The sequence below is a fragment of the Panthera tigris genome, chromosome D1, assembly GCF_018350195.1.
Source record: "Panthera tigris isolate Pti1 chromosome D1, P.tigris_Pti1_mat1.1, whole genome shotgun sequence".
Classification (NCBI taxonomy): domain Eukaryota; kingdom Metazoa; phylum Chordata; class Mammalia; order Carnivora; family Felidae; genus Panthera; species Panthera tigris.
In genome coordinates this window covers 66,066,931-66,090,683 of record NC_056669.1, presented here as the reverse complement: position 1 = coordinate 66,090,683, position 23,753 = coordinate 66,066,931, and the positions used below count along the sequence as shown (strand labels likewise).

General features: G+C 34.3%; 1 protein-coding gene across 5 annotated transcripts in view; it reads left to right on the top strand.

Moving 5' to 3' along the window:
• Positions 1-23,753, top strand: part of SBF2 (SET binding factor 2) — a 473,279-nt gene that overhangs the window by 252,718 nt on the left and 196,808 nt on the right. For 4 of the 5 annotated variants that reach the window (XM_042959197.1, XM_042959196.1, XM_042959195.1 and 1 more), the window contains exons 7-12: positions 12,957-13,089; positions 14,356-14,464; positions 16,598-16,711; positions 19,534-19,611; positions 20,732-20,845; positions 21,305-21,433. In XM_042959197.1, coding sequence (XP_042815131.1) covers positions 12,957-13,089; positions 14,356-14,464; positions 16,598-16,711; positions 19,534-19,611; positions 20,732-20,845; positions 21,305-21,433 — 677 coding nt within the window. The remainder of the gene's footprint in view (positions 1-12,956; positions 13,090-14,355; positions 14,465-16,597; positions 16,712-19,533; positions 19,612-20,731; positions 20,846-21,304; positions 21,434-23,753) is intronic. The other variant, XM_042959198.1, reaches the window with a different exon arrangement.

The following is a 23,753-nucleotide window of genomic DNA, read 5'->3' as shown; positions in this document are numbered from 1 at the left end:
CTATACAATAAACATCTGTTAAGTAGGAGACATATGCCATATTATAAAACCATTTTAATGATTAAAATAATTCTGAATTCTTACTATAAAAATATTTGGCTAAAATATGAAACATCTTTGTAATAAAACTGACAATGTGCTTAAGTAAGATTTCAGAAATGTCTCCTGAAAAAAATGGGAATGTTTCCTTTTGCCAGATAAACTCTGAAAAGTTTAGGTGCCATAAACAAGACAAAACTAGTAAGGAATATCCTGTTACTAGAAAAGAACAGCATGTAATGTGGACTTCCTCCATGTCAAAGTGACAACCACTTAATGACAGTGACTTATTATACATAAAAAAATAGAATATAAAAGATAATATGTGTTGTTCTAAGCCATTAAGTTTGTGGTAATTTGTTACAGCAACCATTGAAAACTGATACGACCACAGAGTTTTTTTAACAAAAATTTTTGTTTGTATTTATGTGTGTTTGTATGTATGTTTATTTTTGAGAGAGAGGAGAGCATGAGCAGGGAAGGTGTAGAGAGAGGGAGACACAGAATCCAAAGCAGGCTCTAGGCTCTGAGATGTCAGCACAGAGCCCATTGCAGGGCTTGAACTCACAAACTGTGAGATCATGACCTGAACCAAAGTTGGACACGTGACCAACTGAGCCACCCAGGCACTCCAATTTTTTGTTTTTAAATACTTTGACTCAGAACAGTTGCAGTAAACTGGTGCAGAAAAGCCTCATGTATACATCATTCATATTTCCCCCAAATAATATTTTATGTAATTGTAGTACATTATAACAACCAGGAAATTGATTTGGGCACAATACTATTAATTCAGGGAAGGAGTGACACTTCTCTGAGTAGACTTTTTATATAGGTTCCACTTTTGGAAGTATATGTAGGTCTTACATATTCAGAACATAATACTACATCAGTCATGATGGAAGAAACAACAAAAAATATATTAAAATTGAAAGCGTACGGAAACAAACTCCACTGTCTTTCAAATGAAGAACCTAGCCACACTGAAAAGAAAAACTAATTAAAGTAACTTACATACGCAGTATTTGATTAACTTCAGTTTTGGACAGGTTTGAGGAGAGAATTACATACAAATCATGAGCTCCTTTTTAGTTGGTGTGGTGTTTTGAGTTAGAATGGCTGAGGAAATTTTGCAACTACTTTATATGTAATATAAGATTTAGCAAATGGATAAATATGTGTATGTTATTACTCTCCAGGGTTCTCACTGGTGGAAGGCACACACAAATATGTGTTGGAGTCAGTGGGGAGACCCTGTAGGAATGGATTGGAATTAAAAGTAATGGTGTGGGCCCAGGATTTCTCGTGTATATGTGTCTGTCTATATGCATGTATATATGTTTATATATTTGTGCATATATATGTGTGTACATGGATATATTTCTTATGTTTGTCTACTGAAGTGACTCAGGAACAAAAACTCCCAGTAAAAATGATCTAACATTACCCTAATACTCAGAATCTTGGTCCTTCTTTTTTTTTAATGTTCCTGTTTAAATTCCAGTTAGTTAACATACAGTGTAATATTAATTTCAGATGTACAGTATAGCGATTCAACTCTTCTATACAATACCCGGTGCTCATCACAAGTACACTCCTTAATCCCCATCACATATTTCACCCAGCTCTCTACCCACTTGCCCTCTGGTAACCACCAGTTTGTTCTCTGTAGTTAAGAGTGTTTCTTGGTTTGCTTCCCTCTATCTTTTTTTCCCTTTGTGCATTTGTTCGTAAATTCTACATATGAATGAAATTATATCTTTCTGTCCTTCTCTGACTTATTTCATTTAGCATAATACTCTCTAGCTCCATCCATGTTGTTGCAAACAGCAAGATTTCATTATTTTTTATGACTGAGTAATATTCGTGTGTGTGTGTGTGTGTGTGTGTGTGTGTGTGATATGCACACCACATCTTCTTTATCCATTTATCAGTGTATATTTGGGCTTTCCCCATAATTGGGCTATTATAGATAATGCTACTATCAACATCAGGGTGCATATATCCCTTGAATTAGTATTTTTGTATCCTTTGGGTAAATACCTAGTAATATAATTGCTGATAGTTCTATTTTTAACTTTTTAAGGAACCTCCATACTGTTTTTCCAGAGTTACTGCACCGGTTTGCACCCTAGTGCAAGAGGGTTCCCGTTTCTCCACATCCTTGCCAACACCTGTTGTTTCTTATGTTAATTTTAGCCATTCTGACTGGTGTGGGGTGATACCTCATTGTAGTTTTGATTTGTGTTTTCCTGATGATGAGTGATGTTGAGCATCTTTTCATGTGTCTGTTGGTCATCTGGATGTCTTCTTTCAAAAAATATCTGTGTGTCTTCTTTTTTTTTAACCTTATTTTTTAAAATTTACATCCAAATTAGTTAGCATATAGTGAAACAATGATTTCAGGAGTAGATTCCTTAATGCCCTTTACCCATTGAGCCTATCCCCTCCCCAAAACCCCTCCAGTAACCCTCAGTTTGTTCTCCATATTTATGAGTCTCTTCTGTTTTGTCCCCCTTACTGTTTTTATGTTATTTTTGTTTCCCTTCCCTTATGTTCATCTGTTTTGTCTCTTAAAGTCCTCATATGACTGGGGCGCCTGGGTGGCTCAGTCGGTTGGGCGTCTGACTTCAGCTCAGGTCACGATCTCGCAGTCCGTGAGTTCGAGCCCCGCATCAGGCTCTGGGCTGATGGCTCAGAGCCTGGAGCCTGCTTCCGATTCTGTGTCTCCCTCTCTCTCTGCCCCTCCCCCGTTCATGCTCTGTCTCTCTCTGTCTCAAAAATAAATAAAACGTTAAAAAAAAAAAAAAAAAAAAAAAAAAGTCCTCATATGACTGAAGTCATATGATTTTTGTCTTTCTCTGACTGACTAATTTCACTTATCTATGCGTGTCTTCTGCCCATGTTTTAGGTGAATTATTAATTTTTGAGTGTTGAGTTTTGTAAGTTCTTTATATATTTTAGATACTAACCTTTTATCAAATATATCATTTCCAAATATCATCCCCCATTCTGCAGGTTGCCTATTACTTTTGTTGCTTGTTTACTTTGCTGTGCAGAAGCTTTTTATTTTGATGAAGTCCCTATAGTTTATTTTTGCTTTTTTGTTTCCATTGCTTCAGGAGATATATCTAGTAAGAAGTTGCTCCAGCTGGATGTCAAAGAGTTTACTGCCCCTGTTCTCCTCTAGGATTTTTATGGTTTCAAGTCTCACATTTAGGTCTCTAATCCATTTTGAATTTACTTTTGTGTATGGTGTAATTAAGTGGTCCAATCTCATTCTGTTGCATACTATGGTTCAGTTTTCCCAACACCATTTTTTGAAGAGACTGGCTTTCTCTTGGATAATTGGATATTCTTTCCTGCTTTGTCGAAGATTACTTGATCATACAGTTCTGACTTCACTTCTGGGTTTTCTGTTCTGTTCAGTTGATCTATGTGTCTATTTTTGTGCCAGTACCATACTCTTTTGATTACTACAGCTTTGTAATATAACCTGAAGTCTGGAATTGTGATGCCTCCAGCTTTGCTTTTCTTCTTCAAGGTTGCTTTGGCTATTCGAGGTCTTTTGTCGTTCCATACATATTTTAGGACTGCTCTGTGGAAAATGGTGTGAAAAATTCCCATTTTGATAGGGATTGCATTAAATGTATAAATTCCTTTGGGCAGTATAAACATTTTGACAATATTTGATCTTCCAACCCATGAGCAGCATGGTATGTTTTTCCATTTCTTTGTGTCACCTACAGTTTCTTTCATCAGTGTTTTATAGTTTTCAGAATACAGCTCTTTCAATGCTTTGGTTAAGTTTATTCCTAGCTATCCTATTGGTTTTGGTGCAGTTGTAAATGAGATTGATTCCTTAATTTCTCTGCTGCTTTACTGGTGTATAGAAATGCAACAGATTTCTGTATGCTGATTTTGTATCCTGGGACTTTACTGAATTTGTGTTTCAGTTCTAGCAGATTTTTTTTTAATGTTTATTTACTTTTGAGAGAAAGAGAGAGACAGAGGTGTGAGCCAGGGAAGGACAGAGAGAGGGAGACACAGACTCTGAAGCTGGCTCCAGGCTCTGAGCTGTCAGCACAGCTGACATCTCTTCATCTCTTGTTACAGCCTTTAATTTAAAGTCTAGTTTTTCTGATTTAAGTATGGCTACTCCAGCTTTCTTTTGACCTACAATAGCATGATAGATAGTTCTCCATCCCCTCACTTTGAATCTGAAGGTGTCCTCAGGTCTCAAATGAGTCTCTGGTAGACAGCAAATAGATGGGTCTTGTTTTTTTATCCATTTTGATACCCTATGTCTTTTGGTTGGTGTATTTAGTCCATTTACATTCAGTGTTATTTTGAAAGATATGGGTAGAGTCATTGTGATATCTGTAGGTTTCATGCTTGTAGTGGTGTCTCTGGTATTTTGTGGTCTTTGCAACATTTCACTCAGAGTCCCCCATTAGGATGTCTTGTAGGGCTGGTTTAGTGGTGATGAATTCCTTCAGTTTTTGTTTGGGAAAACCTTTATCTCTCCTTCTATTCTGAATGACACACTTGCTGGGTAAAGGATTTTTGGCTGCATATTTTTTTTCTGTTCATCACATTGAAGATTTCCTGCCATTCCTTTCTGGCCTGCCAAGTTTCAATAGATAGGTCTGCTACTACCCTTATGTGTCTACCTTTGTGTGTTAAGACCGTTTATCCCTACCTGCTTTCAGAATTCTCTCTTTATCCTTGTATTTTGCCAGTTTGACTATGATAAATCGTGCAGAAGCACAATTCAAGTTACGTCTGAAGGGAGTTCTCTCTGCCTCTTGGATTTCAATGCCTGTTTCCTTCCCCAGATCGGGGAATTTCTCAGCTATGATTTGTTCAAGTATGCCTTCAGCCCCTTTCTCTCTTCCTCTGAATTCCTATGATATGGATATTGTTCTGTTTGATTGCATCACTTAGTTCCCTAATCCTCCCCTTGTACTCATGGATTTTTTAATCTCTCTTTTTCTCAGCTTCCTCTTTTTCCATAATTTTATCTTCTAATTCACCTATTCTCCCCTCTGCCTCTTCAGTCCATGCTGTGTCTGCCTCCATTTTATTTTGCACCTCATTTATAGCATTTTTTAATTCATCATGACTATTTCTTAGTCCCTTGATTTCTGTAGCAATAGATTCTCTGCTGTCCTCTATGCTTTTTTCAAGCCCAGCAATTAATTTTATGACTATTATTCTAAATTCTTGTTCAGTTATATTGCTTAAATCGGTTTTGATCAATTCGTTAGTTGTCGCTACTTCCTGGAATTTCTTTTGAGGAAAATTCTTCCGTTTCATCACTTTGGCAAGTTTTCTGTCCCTTATGCGTTTTAAAAGCTTGTGTGCTCTGCACCTGTGAGCACTGTTATATTCAAGGAGGGTCATACACTGTCTAGAGCCTGGCCCTCAGGAGGTGTTTTTTTGGGGATTGTTACTTGCTCTCTGTTGTGACTTTGGTTATTTTATTACCTTACTCACAATAATATTTTGTACCCTCCACCAGGTGTGCTTTGATTTGTTCCTTGGAGTAGCCCTGTAAAGGAAAACAGACAAACAGGAGACAAAAATATGCAAACACACAAACAAATAACACAAACAAATAAACAAAAACAAAAACCTAAAGACTAAAAACAAAAAAACCCAAATTATTTCCTTGTTTATGTTTTGTTTAGATGATCTATCCATTGATGTAAGTGGGTGTTAAAGTCCCCTACTATTATTGTATTATTATCAGTATTCAGAATAGAAGGAGCAATAAAAAGTTTCCCAAACAAAAACTAACAGTTTGTAACCACTAAACCAGCCCTGCAAAAAAATATGAAAGAGGACTCTTTAAGGGCAAAGTAGAGACCACAAGTGACAAAGGTAAGGAATGATTAGCAAAAATCTCCAGAAAGAATGACAAAATCAGTAAAATAATAATTTAAAAAAGGCTATATATATGTGTGTGTGTGTGTGTATGTGTGTGTGTGTATTGCTTTGAATGTAAATGGATTAAATGCTCCAGCCAAAAGACATAGGGTGACAGAATGGGTAAAACAATAAGATTTATCTATATGATACCTACAAGCGACTCTTTGTAGACCTAAAGACACTTGCAGATTGAAAGTGAGGGGGTGTAGAATCATTTATCACACAAATGGATGTCAAGAAAAAAAAAAGCCAAAGTAGCAATACTTATAGCAAACAAAATACTTTAAAACAAAGACTTTTCATAAAAGACAAAGAAGGGTATTATATAATCATAAAGGGGACAATCCAACAAGAAGATATAACAATTGTAAATATTAATGCATCCAGCATGGGGGCACCCAAATATATAACACAATTAATAGCAAACATGAAGGAACTAATTCAGGATCTTGGTCTTTAATACCATACCTCACAAAACAGTGCCAGGACTTCTTAGAGAAATTGCTGACCTTAGTGCAGGGACAAGGTAGTTCTAATATGAGCCTGGATTGTTTTGTTAAGCCAGAAAGTAAGAAAAAACTAGGAAAAAAAAACGTGGGTTCATGTCACAGGGCACAAGAACTAGGTTAAAGTCATGCCCACTGTCTAAATCTAGGACTTGTTTAGCCCAAAAAATAGTTAAGTTAGTAATGACTTTATAGAATATTGGGATTAAAAATAGGAATTCATGAGTTCATACTGATAGGGGATACACAAATAAGCGTGTTAGGGAGGGATAAATGAGGAGTCTACTAATTGCAGAATGTTGAGTGCTAACTGGTGGATGTGGAAGAAGTGCTGGATTTGGAAAATCATTTTATAATCATCATAGCAAAGTCTGATTTTTGCAGTAATTATCAGTAGATGTGAAATCTAGGCAGAAATTTGGGGCATCTGGGTGGCTCAGTTGGATAAGTGTCCCATTTCGGCTCAGGTCGTGATCTCCCAGTTCATGAGTTTCAGCCCTGCATTGGCTTCTCTGCTGTCAGCACAGAGCCCACTTCAGATCCTCTGTCTCCCTCCCTTTCTGCCCCTCCCCTGCTGTGTCTCTCAATCTAAAAACTAAATAAACATTTTAAAAAATAATAAAAAATAAATCCAGGCAGAAATTTTGGTGAGGAGCAAGATACTTGCATGGCCTAAAGTGTCAGACCACAGATTGCTTGTTAGTTGCAAGGAAAAATGTGAAATATCCATTAGAAAAATTGGACAACATTAAGTAAAAATTTAGGTAAGCAAAACTGACATCACCAAGGACCACATGTCTGCTTATAGCAGTATAAAGAGATGAGCAAATCTCTTCCCCAAAGAACCAGTATGAAACTAGACAATAATTGTTGAATACAACTATTTCAGAGCTCTAAAACTTGACTAGAAGCAAACAAATTTAGAAGCAGTTATTCATGCTTGTATTTTGGGTAAGAACAGTAAAAATCTGCAGCATTCTTAGCTGAAGTTGCTACCATCTCCCTCACGTTTCAGCTCTGTCAGTAAGAATGATAGTTTCTTCCAGGGCAGAGCTGGCCATATAACCAGCAGCTTTGCTGCCAAATAGGACGGAAAGCTTAAATCCACATCATTGTCAGTAACAGTAGTATTGAACCCAGTAGGAAATGAAAGGCAAAAAAACCCCTCTAATTCTGCTTGTCTAAGTTACAATCCTATTTGGGACTAGTGGCACACCTGCCAGAAATTTAACAGAGAAATCCTGAAAATAAGTCATAGAAGGCCTACCTGGAGACTCTGGACCAAGAAGGCAACAGAGGAGGCTCCTAAATTCATTCCTTTCACAGATACATCAAATGCAGAGCTACACACAGAGCAATTCTCTCTGAGAGAAATCCAGAAACCGGTTGAGTAACTCCTATACATTGGGCCCTTGACAAATACACACATTGAAATGGGTGGGAAAGATTAAGATACATTTTTGCCATAAACAGCACTCCTTGCAGAATGCTATATATCGGAGAGAGAAATCTCAACTCCCAACTACAACTTGAAGAGTGAGGAGTTTGGATCACACATCTCGTACCCCAACTTTTAAGGCTCCTGCCCAAGGGATGGGTCTTCCAAATTCCTAACTCTGTAAGTCAGCAGAGCTTTTGTTCATGAGTCTCACAGGACTATAGTAAACACACAGGCAGTTTTTAATGGAGTTCTGGGCACTCACAGCGACTATCCCTCCAGAACTCATTGCAGAGGGAGCTGGCAAAAATGCCCATCTCCCACTGTTTCTCCCAGCTACTTTACCGGTACCTGTCTGAAGGTTCAGCTTCTAATTAGCACATTTTCAGGTGCCCGCTGCTGTCTTTACCAGAGCCCAAAACAAAAAGACTCACTTCAGCATTTAGGACACACATTGACTGAAGATGAAAGTATCTAAAAATATATTCCATGCAAATAGAAGTAAAAGTAAAGCATGGGTAGCTATACTGATATATTAGACATAATAGACTTTAAGCCAAAAACTGTAATAAGAGATAAAGAGGTCATTGTATAATGACAAAGTGGTCAACTCATCAAGTGGATATAACAATTATGTTTATGTATGCAACATTGGAGTGTCTGAATATATAAAGCAAATGTTAGCAGATTTGAAGGGAAAAATAGACAACAAAACAATAATAGTAAAGGACTTCAGTACTCCACATTCAACAATGGGTTTATAAGCAAACAAAATCAATTAAGAAAAATAAGACCGAGATGACACGTTAGACCAGATGGACCTCATAGGTGTATACAGAACCTTTCATCCAACAACAGAACACACATTCTTCTCAAGTGCACATGGATCATTCTCCAGGATAGATCATGTGTTTGGTCACAAAACAAGTTTTAATAAATTTAAGAAGATCAAAATCATGTAAAGCATACTTTCCAACCAACCATAATGGTATAAAACTTAGAAATTAATAAGAAAATTTGAAAATTCAAAGATATATAGAGATTAAACAATGTGCTCCTTAACAACCAATGGGTCAATGAAGAAGTCAAAAAGGAAATCAAAAACATCATAAGACAAATGAAAGTGGAAATACAACATACTAAAATTTATGGGATGCAGCAAAAACATATCTAAGATGTAAGTTTATAGCAATAAATACCTACATTAAGAAAAAGGAAATATCTCAAATATATGCAGGCTAACTTTACATTCCAAAGAACTAGAAAAAGAGCAAACTAAGCCTAAAGTTAGAAAGAAATAACAAAGATCAGAGCAGAATTAAATGAAATAGAGTTAAAAAGGCAATAAAAAAGGCCAATGATACTAAGATCTGGTTTGTTTGATTTTTTTTGAAAAGAAAAACAAAATGACAAATCTTTAACAAGACTAAGAAAAAAAGAGAGAAGCTGCAAATAAAATCAGGTATGAAAGAAAAGACATTACAGTTGATACCACAGAAATGCTAAGGACCATAAGAGAGTACTATGAATAATTACATGCCAACAGTTAGATAACCTGGAAGAACACATAAATTCCTAGAAACATACAACCTACCAAGACTGAATCATAAAGAAATAGAAAATCTGAACAAATAATTACTAGTAAGAAGAGTGAAGCTGTAATCAAAAACATCCCAGAAAGAAAACTTCAGGACCACCTGGCTTCACTACTGAATTCTACCAAACATTTAAAGAAAAATAAATACCTATTCATTTCAAATTCTTCCAAAAAAAGTAGAAGCAGAGGAAACATTTCCAAGCCCATTTTATGAGGCCACAATCACCCTGATATCAAAGCCAGATGTAGACATGGAAGGAAGGAAGGAAGGAAGGAAAGAAGGAAGGGAGGGAGGGAGAGAGGAAGAAAAGGAAAGAGAGAAGGAAAGAGAAAGAAAGAAAGAGGAAGAAAGAAAGAAAAAGGGAGAGGAGGAGAGAAAGGAAAAGAGAAAGAAGGAAGGAAAGAAGGAAGCAAAGAAAGACAGAGGGAAGGAAGTAAAGAGAAAAAGAGAAATGAAGGAAGGAAGGAAGGAAACTGCAAGCCAAATCTCAATGAATATAGAGGCAAAAATGCTCAACAAATATTAGTAAATCAAATTTAACAACATGTTAAGAGGATCATATACTGTGGTCAAAGGGGACTTATTCCTGGAATGCAGTAATGTTTCAACATAAGCAAATCAATAAATTGTTCTCTTTAAAATGGTTATTTTATGGTGTGAATTCTACCTCAGTAAAAAAAAAAAAAAACAACTTGTTAATATTGTGATAATGTTCCATATTGAATGAGACTAAAGAAACGCAACAACTAATTGGAATATCTGATTCCAGATCAAATTATGAGTGTAGAGAAAACAGTTCTAAAGAACATTATTGGGGGCAAAGCAGTATTGAGAAAGAACAAAACTGGAGGTATCACACTTTCTGATTTCAAACTATACTACAAAGCTATAGCAATCAAAATAGTATGGTATTGACACAGAAACATGTAGATCAATGTAATAGACTCGAGTCCAGAAATAAACCCATGCTTATATGGTCAGTTAATCTACAAAAAAGGAGGCAAGAATATACAATGGGGAAAAGACAGTCTTTTCAATAAATTATATTGGTAAAACTGGACAACTGCATGCCAAAAAAATGAAACTGAACCACTTTCTTATACCACATACAAAGATAAAGCTCAAATAGTTTAAAGACTTAAACGTAAAACTAGAAACCATAAAATTCCTAGAAGAAAAATTAGGCAGTAAGTTCTTTGAAATTGGTCTTAGCTGTATTTTTGGATTTGTTTCCTCCAGCAAGGGCAACATATTTTTTGGCAACATTTTTTCACATTTATATACTTCCTATGTAATTTTTCTCCATCTGAGACTTGTCCTCATTTTTTGTTATTTTTTGACAGAAATTTTCAATTTAAAATTATTGAATTTATCAATCGTTTAATTTATGACGTGTATTTTACACTTTCCCTATCTGAATTTATAAAGATATTCTCTGATATCTTCTAATGAAAGTTTTAACATCTTTTTATAGTGACTCCTGTCACCATTCAGAGAGCTTGTCAGTTCAGTGAAACATTTTTGAGTGCCTGCTATATAGTCAGTTCTTGGCAGGAGGGGTACAGCAATGTATAAGGCCCAGTATTATCTTTGAGGGACTCGCATTTTAATGAAGGGGCAAAAAGAGCGTGAACAGGGGCGCCTGGGTGGCTCAGTGGGTTAAACGTCCAACGTCAGCTCAGGTTATGATCTCATGGTTTGTGAGCTTGAGCCCTCACAGAGCCTGCTTCAGATCCTCTATCTCCCTTTCTCTATGCCCCTCCCCTGTGTACTCTCTCTCTCTCTCTTTCTCTCAAGAATAAATAAACATAAAAAAAAGAACATGAATATAAGAAGCAGAGATATCAAACTGAAAGAAGTGTTCTGAGAGCTAGGTTAGTTTAATATTGATCACACAAGTGTGGGAGGCAGCAGCTGGGTTGGAAATCTGGAAGTAAGACCATAAAGACAATTTGGCATGGAGCTCAGACCTAGTCTGGTACGTCAGGTGTCTTCAAACAGTTTTAGCATTGGAATCCTAACTTCAAAGGAAATTAATGGTAACAACTATAATAATTACAATAATAATTGCAACAATAATCATAATTTCAACTAATATATCTATATATATTATTTACCATGGTGCCATGCTGAGAACTCTATGTATTATCTCATTTCTTCTTCATAGCAACCCTATAAGATAGGTTTTGAAATTATCCTCATTTTACCAACTGAGGTTCACAGAGATTAATATATAAAACTGAAGCAAAGCTTCTCTTAATAAATTGCTTCTGTGGAACAGAGTATACTTGAAAATCACTACCCAAAAGGATGGGAAGATACCAAAGAGATTGAGGCATGAAAGTGACATAATCAGATTTGTATTTTATGTCCATCATGCTGGAGAATAGATCTGAAATGAATAAGGACTGGATTAGAGAAACTAGTTATGAAACTTTTACATTAGTCAAAATGAGATATAATTAAAAATGGAACTATAAGTTCAGGTGTATCATATGGGATAAGCTGGGAGTGATAAAAGAGGATAATGGGCAGTTAATAATGGGCTAAGAAGATATATGCATGCCTCATGTGAAGGGACAAGCTGTAGTAAAGGGAGATAGAGGAAGTATTTTACCTTAGAAAACTAATGGTAACTCTTGATTTAGTGGGTCCATGTAATTAAGGTTCAACTGATAATTTAAGGATGATTTGTTAATAAAAAAGAAAATAAGAAATGATGTAGTTTTTTAACTTCAATTTGGTATGTTTGAGGCTGTATTTTCTAGCATTGTCACTAGAAAAAATAGGGCTTATAAATTCTGGGGACTTATAAGGGGATAAAAGAAGGTCCATTTCTATTAATCATTTAGAAATGGTAAAAAAGGTAGAACAAATAAAAAGTATTGAATAAGATATTATATGTATATATAGAAATAATTGCAATAAATATAAGTCAATTAAATGATCTCTTTAAAAGACACAAGTTGTCAGAATGGATTTTTTTTTAATGCCAACTATATTTACAAGAAGTAGAGAAAGGTTGAAATGAAGAGATGGAAAAAGACATACCAGGAAAATTTCAACAACAAAGCTGGTGTGGTTATATTAACATCAGACAAATTGACTTTAAAGGGGAAAAAAGTTATTTAACATTGCCAGAATCTAAAACAGGGATTTAAGTACAGTCCTTGGAGATGAAGTTGAAAAGAAGGTAATAGTGTATTTCCAAACAACGGATATGTTCACTGAGTGTTACACTGATTTGAAGAATAAAGACAAAATGAAAGTTTGGGAAAACAAATACCCATAGATTATATGGAGTTTATAGTTTAACCAAATAGTTTTCTTTAGAGCTTTAAAAAATATTGGCTTTTTCATTCCATGTCATTCTTAGTCTGTTTGTTGGCATCACATATAAAATTAAATGCATTTGGTAAGCATTTGCTCTTGTGTTTTCAGGAATTCAAAATGTCCTCAGCCTCTTCTGTGCAGTTCTCACAGAAAATAAGGTTCTCTTCCATTCTGCAAGTTTCCAGAGACTTAGTGATGCTTGCAGAGCCCTGGAATCTTTAATGTTTCCTCTTAAATATAGGTGAGGTTTTCTACTTGGTACTTTAATTTATTCCTGAATTCTGCATTACTTATTGATGATTAGTTGAAATGTCATAGCACAATCAATAGTTTTGAACCACAAGGGCATATTTTACAAAGTTACACTGTACACATGATTCTGATGGAAATCTAACCTAGAATTTGGAAAATTTCCAAGTTGTTCATTACTGAGTGTTGATTAATTTAGTGGAAAAAATAACTTGCATAGTATTGTCAGCAACATTTAATTCTCTCTAAATACAATTGGTGATAAAAGTCTTAAGTTAGTTCTGGTTATTTGATATTAAAGACTTATTAATTTTTAGGAGTTATAATGGTATTATGTATATTTAAAAAGATACCTTACCTTTTTTTAGATATCTACTAAAGTATTTATGTATAAATGATATGATGTCTGGGAGTTGCTTCAAATAATACAGTAGGGGAGAGAATGAAAATGGGTAGAAACATACATGTAACCATGCATTGGTAATTGTCAAATCTGGATTGGATACATGGGGTTTCATTGTCCTTTTTTCCTCTTTATTTTCTGGGGGACATGTTAAAACTTTCCATAGTAAAAAGTAAAAACCAAAACAATCTAAACAGTGATGCTTGATAGTGTTATGAATAAAATATTTTATTCTAATATACTCTTTATCAATTTGATACTCATAACACTTAGGATCTTAAGTCATACAAACTAGAAAAAAAATTTAGACTGCCTCCATATTTTATTTAAAAAAATTTTCTTTCTTTCTTTTTTTTTTTATTATGTGCCTTTCTTAACCTCTAGATAAGAGAGCATTCTATGCCTTAATTTTTGCACTTTGCCATTCTGATTGAATTCAAACATCAAATACAAAAAATGGAATTTGAATGATTGTTTTGTTTAGACAAATCATCATCATTATTGAGGGGGAGAGCCCATAAGGGAGTCACTGTTACCTCCTGATGTCAGATTTTTATGTAAGGAAAAATGTTTTCAAGCAAGATGAATAAACCTAAAAAGACTGCTTACCTCAGAGGGATAAGGGATAAGGAAGCTGTCCTGGGTTCTGTTTACTTTATATCTTGTTATACCTGGTCATCTCTTTTACATGAAAATTTTTTTAAATCTTTCTTTTTAAAAATTTAATGTTAATAACCATGAGAATATTAATGATAATGTAGGTAATCTAAAACTCATACTGCATAAAGATAAAAGAAAATACGTTCATATTACAGAAAAACAAATATATCTCACATATTCTTTTATTATTTCCAGTTATCCTTATATTCCCATTCTCCCGGCTCAGCTACTAGAAGTTCTAAGTTCCCCAACACCTTTCATTATTGGAGTACATTCTATCTTTAAAACTGATATCCATGAACTTGTAAGTATTCATCTTTAAATTGCCAGTTAATGAGACTAAAAGCTTATCATATTTATTTGAATCCTATAACATTTCACCTGATTACTATTTTCAGATCTCTTACATTCCCAATAGAAAAGATTGGCTGGAAGAAAAAGCATCACTGAAAAATATAAATATTAGTTTTTTTTCATAGCAAGTATGGAAGATCTACAAAATGAATTTATTCATATTTAAAATGCCCCTTTTTTGGCATACTAATTTTATCTTCTGTATTCTTCATCCTATATATGAGAAAGGGAGATAAAATAATCCATTAATTAGTATTTTACTTATACTTTGTCATGAGTGCTTTAATATATTCATATTTTGAAATGAGGTCTGGGTTAATGCTGAATGGCTAGTAGCTAAAAAGCAAAAAGTATTTGCAAAAGAGTGAAGGCTTTTAGTGGAATACAAGTTGTGTATGAGCTCCACCAAATTATTCTATTCTTAATGCCATATGAAAAGAAATAGCAAAGAAGAAAAGGAATACTGTATATTTAAGCCAGTGCTGGAATATTGTGTTTACTTCTCTGTACTGAACTTATTTAAGAGGGATTATAAGAAAATAATGTGCTTCGGAGAGGAACATCCAGGATTGTCAGAGTATAGAAACCATATCCTATGAGACCCTTAAATTTTCTCAGGTAATATCCTGGTTCTGTTTGATAGCTAAATATAAATATTTAAATGGCTGTTATAGGAAGGTTCACTTTTTGTAGCTCTAAAAGGCTGAAGTAGAATCAATGGGTATAGTGGATATAAAAAGAAATTTCTCCTTAGTATAAAAGTTTTCAACTATGAGAGCTGACCAATGATGAAAAATGGGGTGCCTTACGTGAGGAATGTATGCTCAAGCACAGTAAGTGGAGTGCAAAGAACAAATTCCATGACACTTCAGGGAGTTTAAGAAAAATATCTTTACTGAAAGGTTGGGCTATATGATATCTATGATCCATAGCTTCTTAAGATTTTGTAATCCTACTTTTGTTTTAGTTTTAAATGCCAACAAAGATGCAAACTCTGTTGGTACTTACATATAGTTACAACTGTAGTCAAAGTATAGGTGTCATTAAAACTGACAAAGTACTAGTCAACACTGTAATTATAAACGGGACCCTCATTCATATATTAATTACTTTTCCTTTCTTTATATGTTGGTATCTAGTTCCTATTTTGCTGTGATATCAGCATATGAAAATATGTGTAAATCAATAAACATAATCAGTAAAACCTACTTAGTACTAACTAGAAGCATACTGATCTGGTTGAAGGTCATTTTTTCCCACTAAATATAAACAGTTTCTGGAGGTAGGACAAGCCAAGTATTTCCAAAAATAAATTTATTAACTTTTAATGTATAAATTAGGATGAATTTTAAGCCTCTTGTCAGCATAAGAACTTCAACAGTATTGGCTGGCTTCTCTATTACATTTTTATGTAAGTTATTTTAAAATAGACTGTTGTAAAATGTAAAAATCAGTTTCTTTCTGAAGCACCCAAATGGTACCATTTTGGTGTATACCAATTGTTTTGTTTGTTAACTCTTGTAATGAGTACTGTATTATTTAGGATATGGCTAAACTACTATACCAAAGCATCCAAAATACAGTGGTTAAAACAAAATGGAATTTTACTTAACACTTATGCAGCAGTCCCTAGTGGTATTCCATTATGCCAGACCAGCTTATTCCATGAACTCATTCACATTCTAAGCTTCTTTCCCTCTTGTTTGTACACCAAAAATCCCCTCAGCATTGTCATAATCTGAATATTCAAGGTTGGGTTGTTAACCAGTTCATAGTTTCAGCCATAGGAAGGAAAAGAAGAGCATAGGAGAGCCTTACACCCCCTCTTTTGAATGCCTGAAGTGTACACATCACTTCTCACATTCCATCATCAGAAACTTAGTCACATGCCACACCTAATTTCAAAGGAAGCTAAGAAATACATGGTAGCTGGGAAGTCATGAACCCAACATTCTGTTCCTATGGACAACGAAGAGTCTCTTCTACACCTGGTTCTTCTTATTTTGAATTAATGAAGGCCAAATTAATTTCCTTAACAACAAATACATTTTATTAATTATTGACTAATTTTTATCTCCTTTAGCTAGATGTAATCATAGCAGATTTGGATGGAGGCACTATTAAAATTCCTGAATGTATTCATCTCTCTTCCCTCCCGGAACCACTTCTACATCAGACTCAAGCAGCTCTTTCTTTGGTATGACATTTTTAACAGTAATTTTCTTTTGATGTAAATGTAAACTCAGATCATTGGAATTAGATATCATTAGCAGTGTAATTACTTTAAAAAGAGTTGTGTGTTCTTAAAACATGAATATATCCTCAGAATATTTAGAATAGAATTCTTTACTGGATATTTTTTGGAGAATATACTTTAAATCCTGACTATTTATTTGTTTTACATTCACTGTTTCACTCGGCATATTTATTTAGTAGTTAGTATATACTGAATACTGTGTTAGGTATTGGAAACACACCAACACACCTCTGAAAATAAGACCAGACTCTGCCTCAGAATCCCTGATTTCCCTAATGCCCCTAATTGGAAGATAGCACTTCTTCTTTTTCCTTCAGCCTCCTTATTGACATCCCATTCCTTTGATAGATGTGCTACTTGCAAAACAATGTGATATTGTCCTGCCAATATTTTCAAGTTACTACAGAAAAATGTAACTTATTGATAGATTAAATATCCAGCATTCTTTGGAATCAAGTTTTAATAAGTCTTGTAGCTTTGGTGTTTCTCACCGACACATTTATGTTTTTGTAATTATTTTACTTTAGTTGATTTTGTTTTCAACTTTTTTAAAGTAAACTCCATGCTGCACAGGGGGCCTGAACCAATGATCCTGAGCTCAAGAGTCGTGTGCTCTACGGACTAAACTAGCCAGGCACCCCTTAGTTGATTTTTAAAAGCATGGCATTTTATTTTACCAACAAAATTTTAGGTGCCAATTTACTCATCATCAGAAAATTGTAACTTAGAAATTCTTCATTACTTTCAAGCCATTACTAGAACTAAGGCCTTCATATTCTTGAATAATATTCCAATCTGAGCTGTTTAAAATAAAATTTCCCTTAAATAGGAACTCAGAAGTCTAGGATTACCAGGAAGTATTTTATTCTTAGAATATTTTCAAATTTGTATTACTCCTTATATTGTTAAGTGGTATGTGTGAGATGTGAACATTTAGAGAAGACTGACATTTCCTAGTGTAATCTAGAATACAAGATGTGATAGAGTAATAAGAGTACTAGTGCAAGACTCTGGAGACTTAGAGTCCAGTCTGCATCTTACCACTTGATACTATTGAGCAAATCACGTTCCGTCTCTAGGCCTGTTTCCTGGTCTGTCTCTGCAGGAGAATGTTGTATGCACAGGATGCCTAAATGACTGTTTACCAAAGTCAAGGATGGATATGATTTGGGATCATATGTGGCAACCTTTGTTATTTTAATAGTTATGTATTTATGATAATGTGTATTAAAAATAGCATATAAAACCTATGTTTTCATAGATGATATCATCCAATAAAATACTAGATTTCAATAGGTGAGTTGATTTAAAGACAATTGAAAGAAAAGTACTAAGTACATTGGTGGTATATGTATATGGATAGAGCAGATGATGAGAAGGTAGTATTTGAGTGATTGAAAAGAAGTTTAATGTTTCTAGAAATCATAATTAAGTTTCTAAATCTTATATATGATTACTTAATATTACTAGTTATTCAGGGATGAAGTACCAAAATGAACAAATATTAACATTTTAGTTCTTAAGTCAATGGCTCCTGATAGAAATTCTGCTGCACACTGATATACCTTAACCTGCAACACCTGTGCCACCAAATTTGATCAGTGAGTAAAACTTGTTTTTGATAAAGCTGTGTATACCTGTTTTTGTGGTTGTCAAGCACAGTGGTGGATTGGGTGGTACACTGTAGTACCATAGATAAGACATGAGAACACAGTGTACTGTCAAGCTAGAACCAAAAAAATCACATTTGATTAACTGAGTGGGAGCTTTGACACACAAGAATATGAGCTTCATTTGGTTAGTAAATAACTGTGATCAAAGGGCAACACAGTTGAACTGAGTAATGACCATGGATGATTTTCTAGACATGAATTATACTGTATTATTATACTGCAGTAATGATTGGGTTATTGGTTATAAATATTGTCAATATTTCAGCGTCATTTTTAAGTATTTTTATGGGTCTTGCCATCAATTATAAGTATACTACCAACACCTGAGTATTTGGAAATGATTCTGTAAAGACAAAAATTTGCTGCCTACTAATGCAATTTCATTTTTTTCTCTGTGTTAAGTCCTTCATAGATCTTTCTTACCTACCTGCTCCCCCAACCTGTTTTTCTTTGAAGCCTAACTCAAATATTACCCTTTTTTTTAGCTTTCTCTAGGTTGAATTAATTGTACTTTATGTTTCGTATATTTTTCTACATATATTTGTAGTACTTGCACATTGCATTATATTTTTACCCCCTCTCAGCTGTGAGGTTCATCAGCTATTCACTTTCCCCTCAGTATTTCAGTTAATTAATTAATTTTAAGTACATTAATAAACCTAAAAACAGATGCTTGCTTAACATTTTCAACTATATAGACAAATCACTCTGCCCTAGTCTGTTCCCTTCCCAGAGGTAACTAATATTTTATAGTTTAGTATATATTCTTTCAGAACTTTACATTTTCATTTTGTATATTTAATCAGTGTGTGTGTATATACAGTTTAAGGTTTGTTTTCTTTTCAAATAAATGAGACCCTACTTGTGTGTGTTTTTTTAGAATATGTTTCTTCATCAAATATTTTATCTTAGAGATCTTTCCACAATAGTACATGCAGAGCTGCCTCAGCTAATTGCATTGTGTTTCATAGAGGGAAATATATTGTAATTCATGTACTGATACTTTTTCATCTTAATGCTCCAAGTAGGTTAATTAATAGCTTTTACTGGTATTAAGATTTTGTATATAATCAAATTTCTTTGCTTTAGATTCTACACCCAGATTTGGAAGTAGCAGATCATGCTTTTCCCCCTCCACGAACAGCTTTATCCCATTCAAAAATGCTGGTAAGAAATTTAATATTTAAATTTGATCCTTTTAAACAGAGCTGTACTTTTATTTGTATGGCTGTTAAAGAAGCTGAATATAGTGAGAGTCAGATGGACAGCCTTGTAAAAAGTGTACTGAATTAGAACTGTCACTGACTGATCTTGTGACTTGCTCTCTGAGGAGCCACAGGGTGGCACATTGACCTGGAAGGAGTAGAGTTGAGACTGTTGCCCTGAGGAGGCAAGAGTAAGTGTGGGATAAAAAATCAGAACATAGGTTATGACTTGGAAAACTATGCCAAGTATCAAATCCAAAGGGTCAGGCAAAGATAAAAGGGGGAAGCTTATATAAAATGGATACACATATTGTTGACAATGAGAGAATCAAGTTTGAAGAGTGAGTGGATGAAAATAGTTTCGATTAGAAGCCATGGAAAAGTTAGTATATAATACAGTCTCCTTTTAAATTTTGCCCATTGCATTTCTTAGAGTTGAGCTTTATGGCCAAGAAGAAGCCTTATAGAACTGGACACCTTTGATAAGTTACTTAAGCATTCTTTAGCATTTCCTCATCCATTAAATAAAGGGTTGACCAAATAAATCTGTAAGTTTCATTATAGTTCTAAAACTATGATTTTATTAAAACCTGAATTATCAAAACATATTTTTAAGTCATACCTTATTTATATAGGAATAGATTTTTATAAATTGGATAGACTTTGGAAGAATTTCATAAGCTTTTAAAATATAGTCTTTTGAGATTATTTTCTTTTATATTTGTGACTGTAATTCTTTTGATGGATGTAAAAATCAAATGACTTGGGAAATATGTCCTTCTCTAACATGGTGAAAGGGTTAGACTTTGTGACTTTTTTCCAAGAGGAAAATTGGATACGCTAGGAGGCAAGCTTTGTTTGGTTCACTTGTAAAAAGAACTATTTAATAGCCTACTCTGTTCAACAATGGAATGGGCTAGGTGCCCACCACTCAGGGCTGCCACAAATAAGACTTATGTGTAGGAAGCACAGACAGATTTATTAAATAACCTCTCAGATTCTTTTCAACTTTTTGTCTTTGTGATATTGCATTTTTTTAAAGAAAGTTCAGTTACCTAACTTGTTTCTTCTTATATTTTCAGGATAAAGAAGTACGTGCAGTTTTTCTTAGATTATTTGCACAACTTTTCCAAGGATATAGATCATGCCTACAACTTATAAGAATTCATGCAGAACCAGTAATACATTTTCACAAGGTAAGATGATACAGTACCAAAATGCTGTATCTGTCTGAAATGTAGCCTCTCATTTAATGAAACAACTTGGTTGTCTTTTTCTAGCCTTGTATTTTGACCTTAGTTTGTTAAACAAAGGTCATTCTTCAATCTCTGCTTTGTGTGATTTTATGGTAATTTTTAATAACGCTATGGAACTGACATGTTTGTCTTTAGAGTTTGTTAATTTTAAATTGGTTTTTCTTTTAAAATTGAGTGTTAATTTTTTGTTTCTCCTCCTGCTTTATAGACAGACCCATTTTTATTTTTTCCAATACATGTAGTATTTCTAGTATCAAAAGCCCTTTTTGAGAGAATGTATCTTATAACACATTTATACATAAAGATACTTATTCAGGTGTTGATCTTTCTATTTTTGTTTTGACAATTCATCTATTACTAAGTGATAAGATAGTCATTTCAATTTTTCTTTCTTTACAGACAGCTTTCTTGGGGCAGCGTGGTTTGGTTGAGAATGATTTCCTCACTAAAGTGCTCAATGGAATGGCATTTGCAGGTTTTGTTTCAGAAAGAGGTCCACCCTATAGATCCTGTGATCTCTTTGATGAGGTATAGTTTTTATCAAATGAATGCATATTTACAGACAAAATTGGACCAGTAGTTAAAAGTGGACAAGTGTTTTAATCAAAATCCTAAATATATTATAAATTAAATACCAAATAATCCAAATGTTATTTATTATTATGCTTATTAAATCTTGGTATTTATAATGTGGACTGGAGAATTAGAAAAATATAAGGATGTTACAGAAGTACATAAACATCTTGAACACCTGAATGTAAATAGTTCATTAAAGTATTTTTGAAAAAGTAACAGTGGTTATATAAATAGAACTCTTATTTTATAAGTTTGTGTATTTATTTTGAGAGAGAAATTAAAAACACAAGCGGGGGAAGGGCAGATGGCTTGAGCCTGGATCAAGAGTCAGATGCTTAAATGACTGAGCCACCCCGGCACCCCAAAAACTTATTTTTAAAGGCAATAATACAGTGATTCCTTTATCAGTTTCATAGAGATAAAAGTCTAAGTTTAATACATAGATATGTGATTTCAAACTACAGTTACATTTAGTCTATTAGTGTCATAGAACTATAGCTTGGCTTAATGGCATTCTTATTAATCAATAATCAACATTTGTCTGTCTCCTGTAGGAGATCTTAAATGTATGGAAGACAGATTTTGTCTCTGTCTTCAAGGAATTGGCCTTATAAAGGGAAAAGTAAGACAAATGTGACTCAAAATAAGGATGCTATTTTGTGTTAGTTTGATTTATTTTAGTACATTTTCCATTTATCATTTAGCTACATTTATAGCAGCTCATTCTGGTGGATAGAACAATGAATATTATTCCCATTTCATTTTCTAAAAGAACACTGTATTGGAACCAATAAATCTAGAGGTTCCTTGAAGTCTATAAAAGGAAAACACTCCTGGCACCCAAGATAGTGGAGAATAGTAATAGTGATTATATTTTGCCACAGGTCATTTTATTGTGTATAGAGAAGATAGGACTCAAGTTGTTAAAGATTCTCAGTTCAGAGAGCGATCTTTTATTTTCTGTAAAGATAGTTAAGTAATCACAGATAAGAATGAAAGAAGAGGCACATGTTATAGTTCTGAGTATGGAGACCTTCACCAAATACTTCAGTTAATAACACAAAGCATATGAAGACTTAGGAGAGATTGCCCTGTGGTGAGCAATTCTTTCTAATCAGTTACTAATCACTGATTCCCTAATACCAACATTTAATATGATGGATCATTGACTATCTAATACTAATGTATATCAGCTGTTAGATCCTGAATTAAGTAATCTATACATAATGTTTTATGGAGTTAAATTAGATGCTCTCTAAGATCCTTTCTAGTCCCCATATTTTATTAATCTCTGAAGCATTTTGAATAGTTACATCAGTTTATATATTCCCTTTTTTTTTTCTATCTAATTCTCTTAGTAACTCCTTCTGGCAGCATTATCACAGCTAGTAAGTCAGATTGATTACTTGCAGAAAACTTGCTTGCCACAGCCTCTCACTGTTTTTGTAAATCCTTCCCTTGCCTAGAGTATCCTCCCTCTACTTTTCAATCTAATCATGACCTCCCATTTCTCATACTCTGCTCTTATCTCACCACCTCCTCCAAACTTTCCTAGAATAAGTGACTTTGAGAGCCACTTAGTCTGCATTAAGCTTTATTTTAGGTCTCTATATGGCAACTTACCTTTTATTATACACCTTTATATACATTGGAAATAATGGTAAGGCAAGGACTGATTCCTACTGAATCTCCCCTGAGTGGTCATCCAGTTCTGTGTTCTGCCTACAGTTACAATTTTTAGTGTCTAATTGATGTTGTTACTTGAAAACCAGTTGTTCTTATGTATATTTCAGTCAAAGGCCTAGAAGGAATGAGATACCAGATCTAAGTAATTTCTCCTTACCCCTGTTTTGTTGTTGTTTGTTTATTTGTTTGTTTGTTTGTTTTTAGAGAGAGCTGTGTAAGCAGGGGAAAGAGGCAGGGGGAGAGAGAAAAAGAGAGAGAGAATGAGAGAGAGAGACTCTAAACAGGCTCCATGCTCAGCATGAAGCCCAACGTGGGACTTGAGCCCACAATCCTGGGATCATGACCAGAGCAGAAATCAAGAGTCGGACACTCAACTGACTGAGCCATCCAAGCATCCCCCTCCTTCCACCCTTCTTGGGCCATTTCATTTGCTTGAATGTGCTTTTAAAGGAAAATAGCATTTGCTCCTAGGAAAGGGATCCTTGTTTTCATTGAACCCAGGGTAGCCTACCATACCCAAGACTTAATGAGTCTTTGAGAGACGGCCTGCATTGTGTGTTGTCTGGTCCCCACACTCCAATCAAAT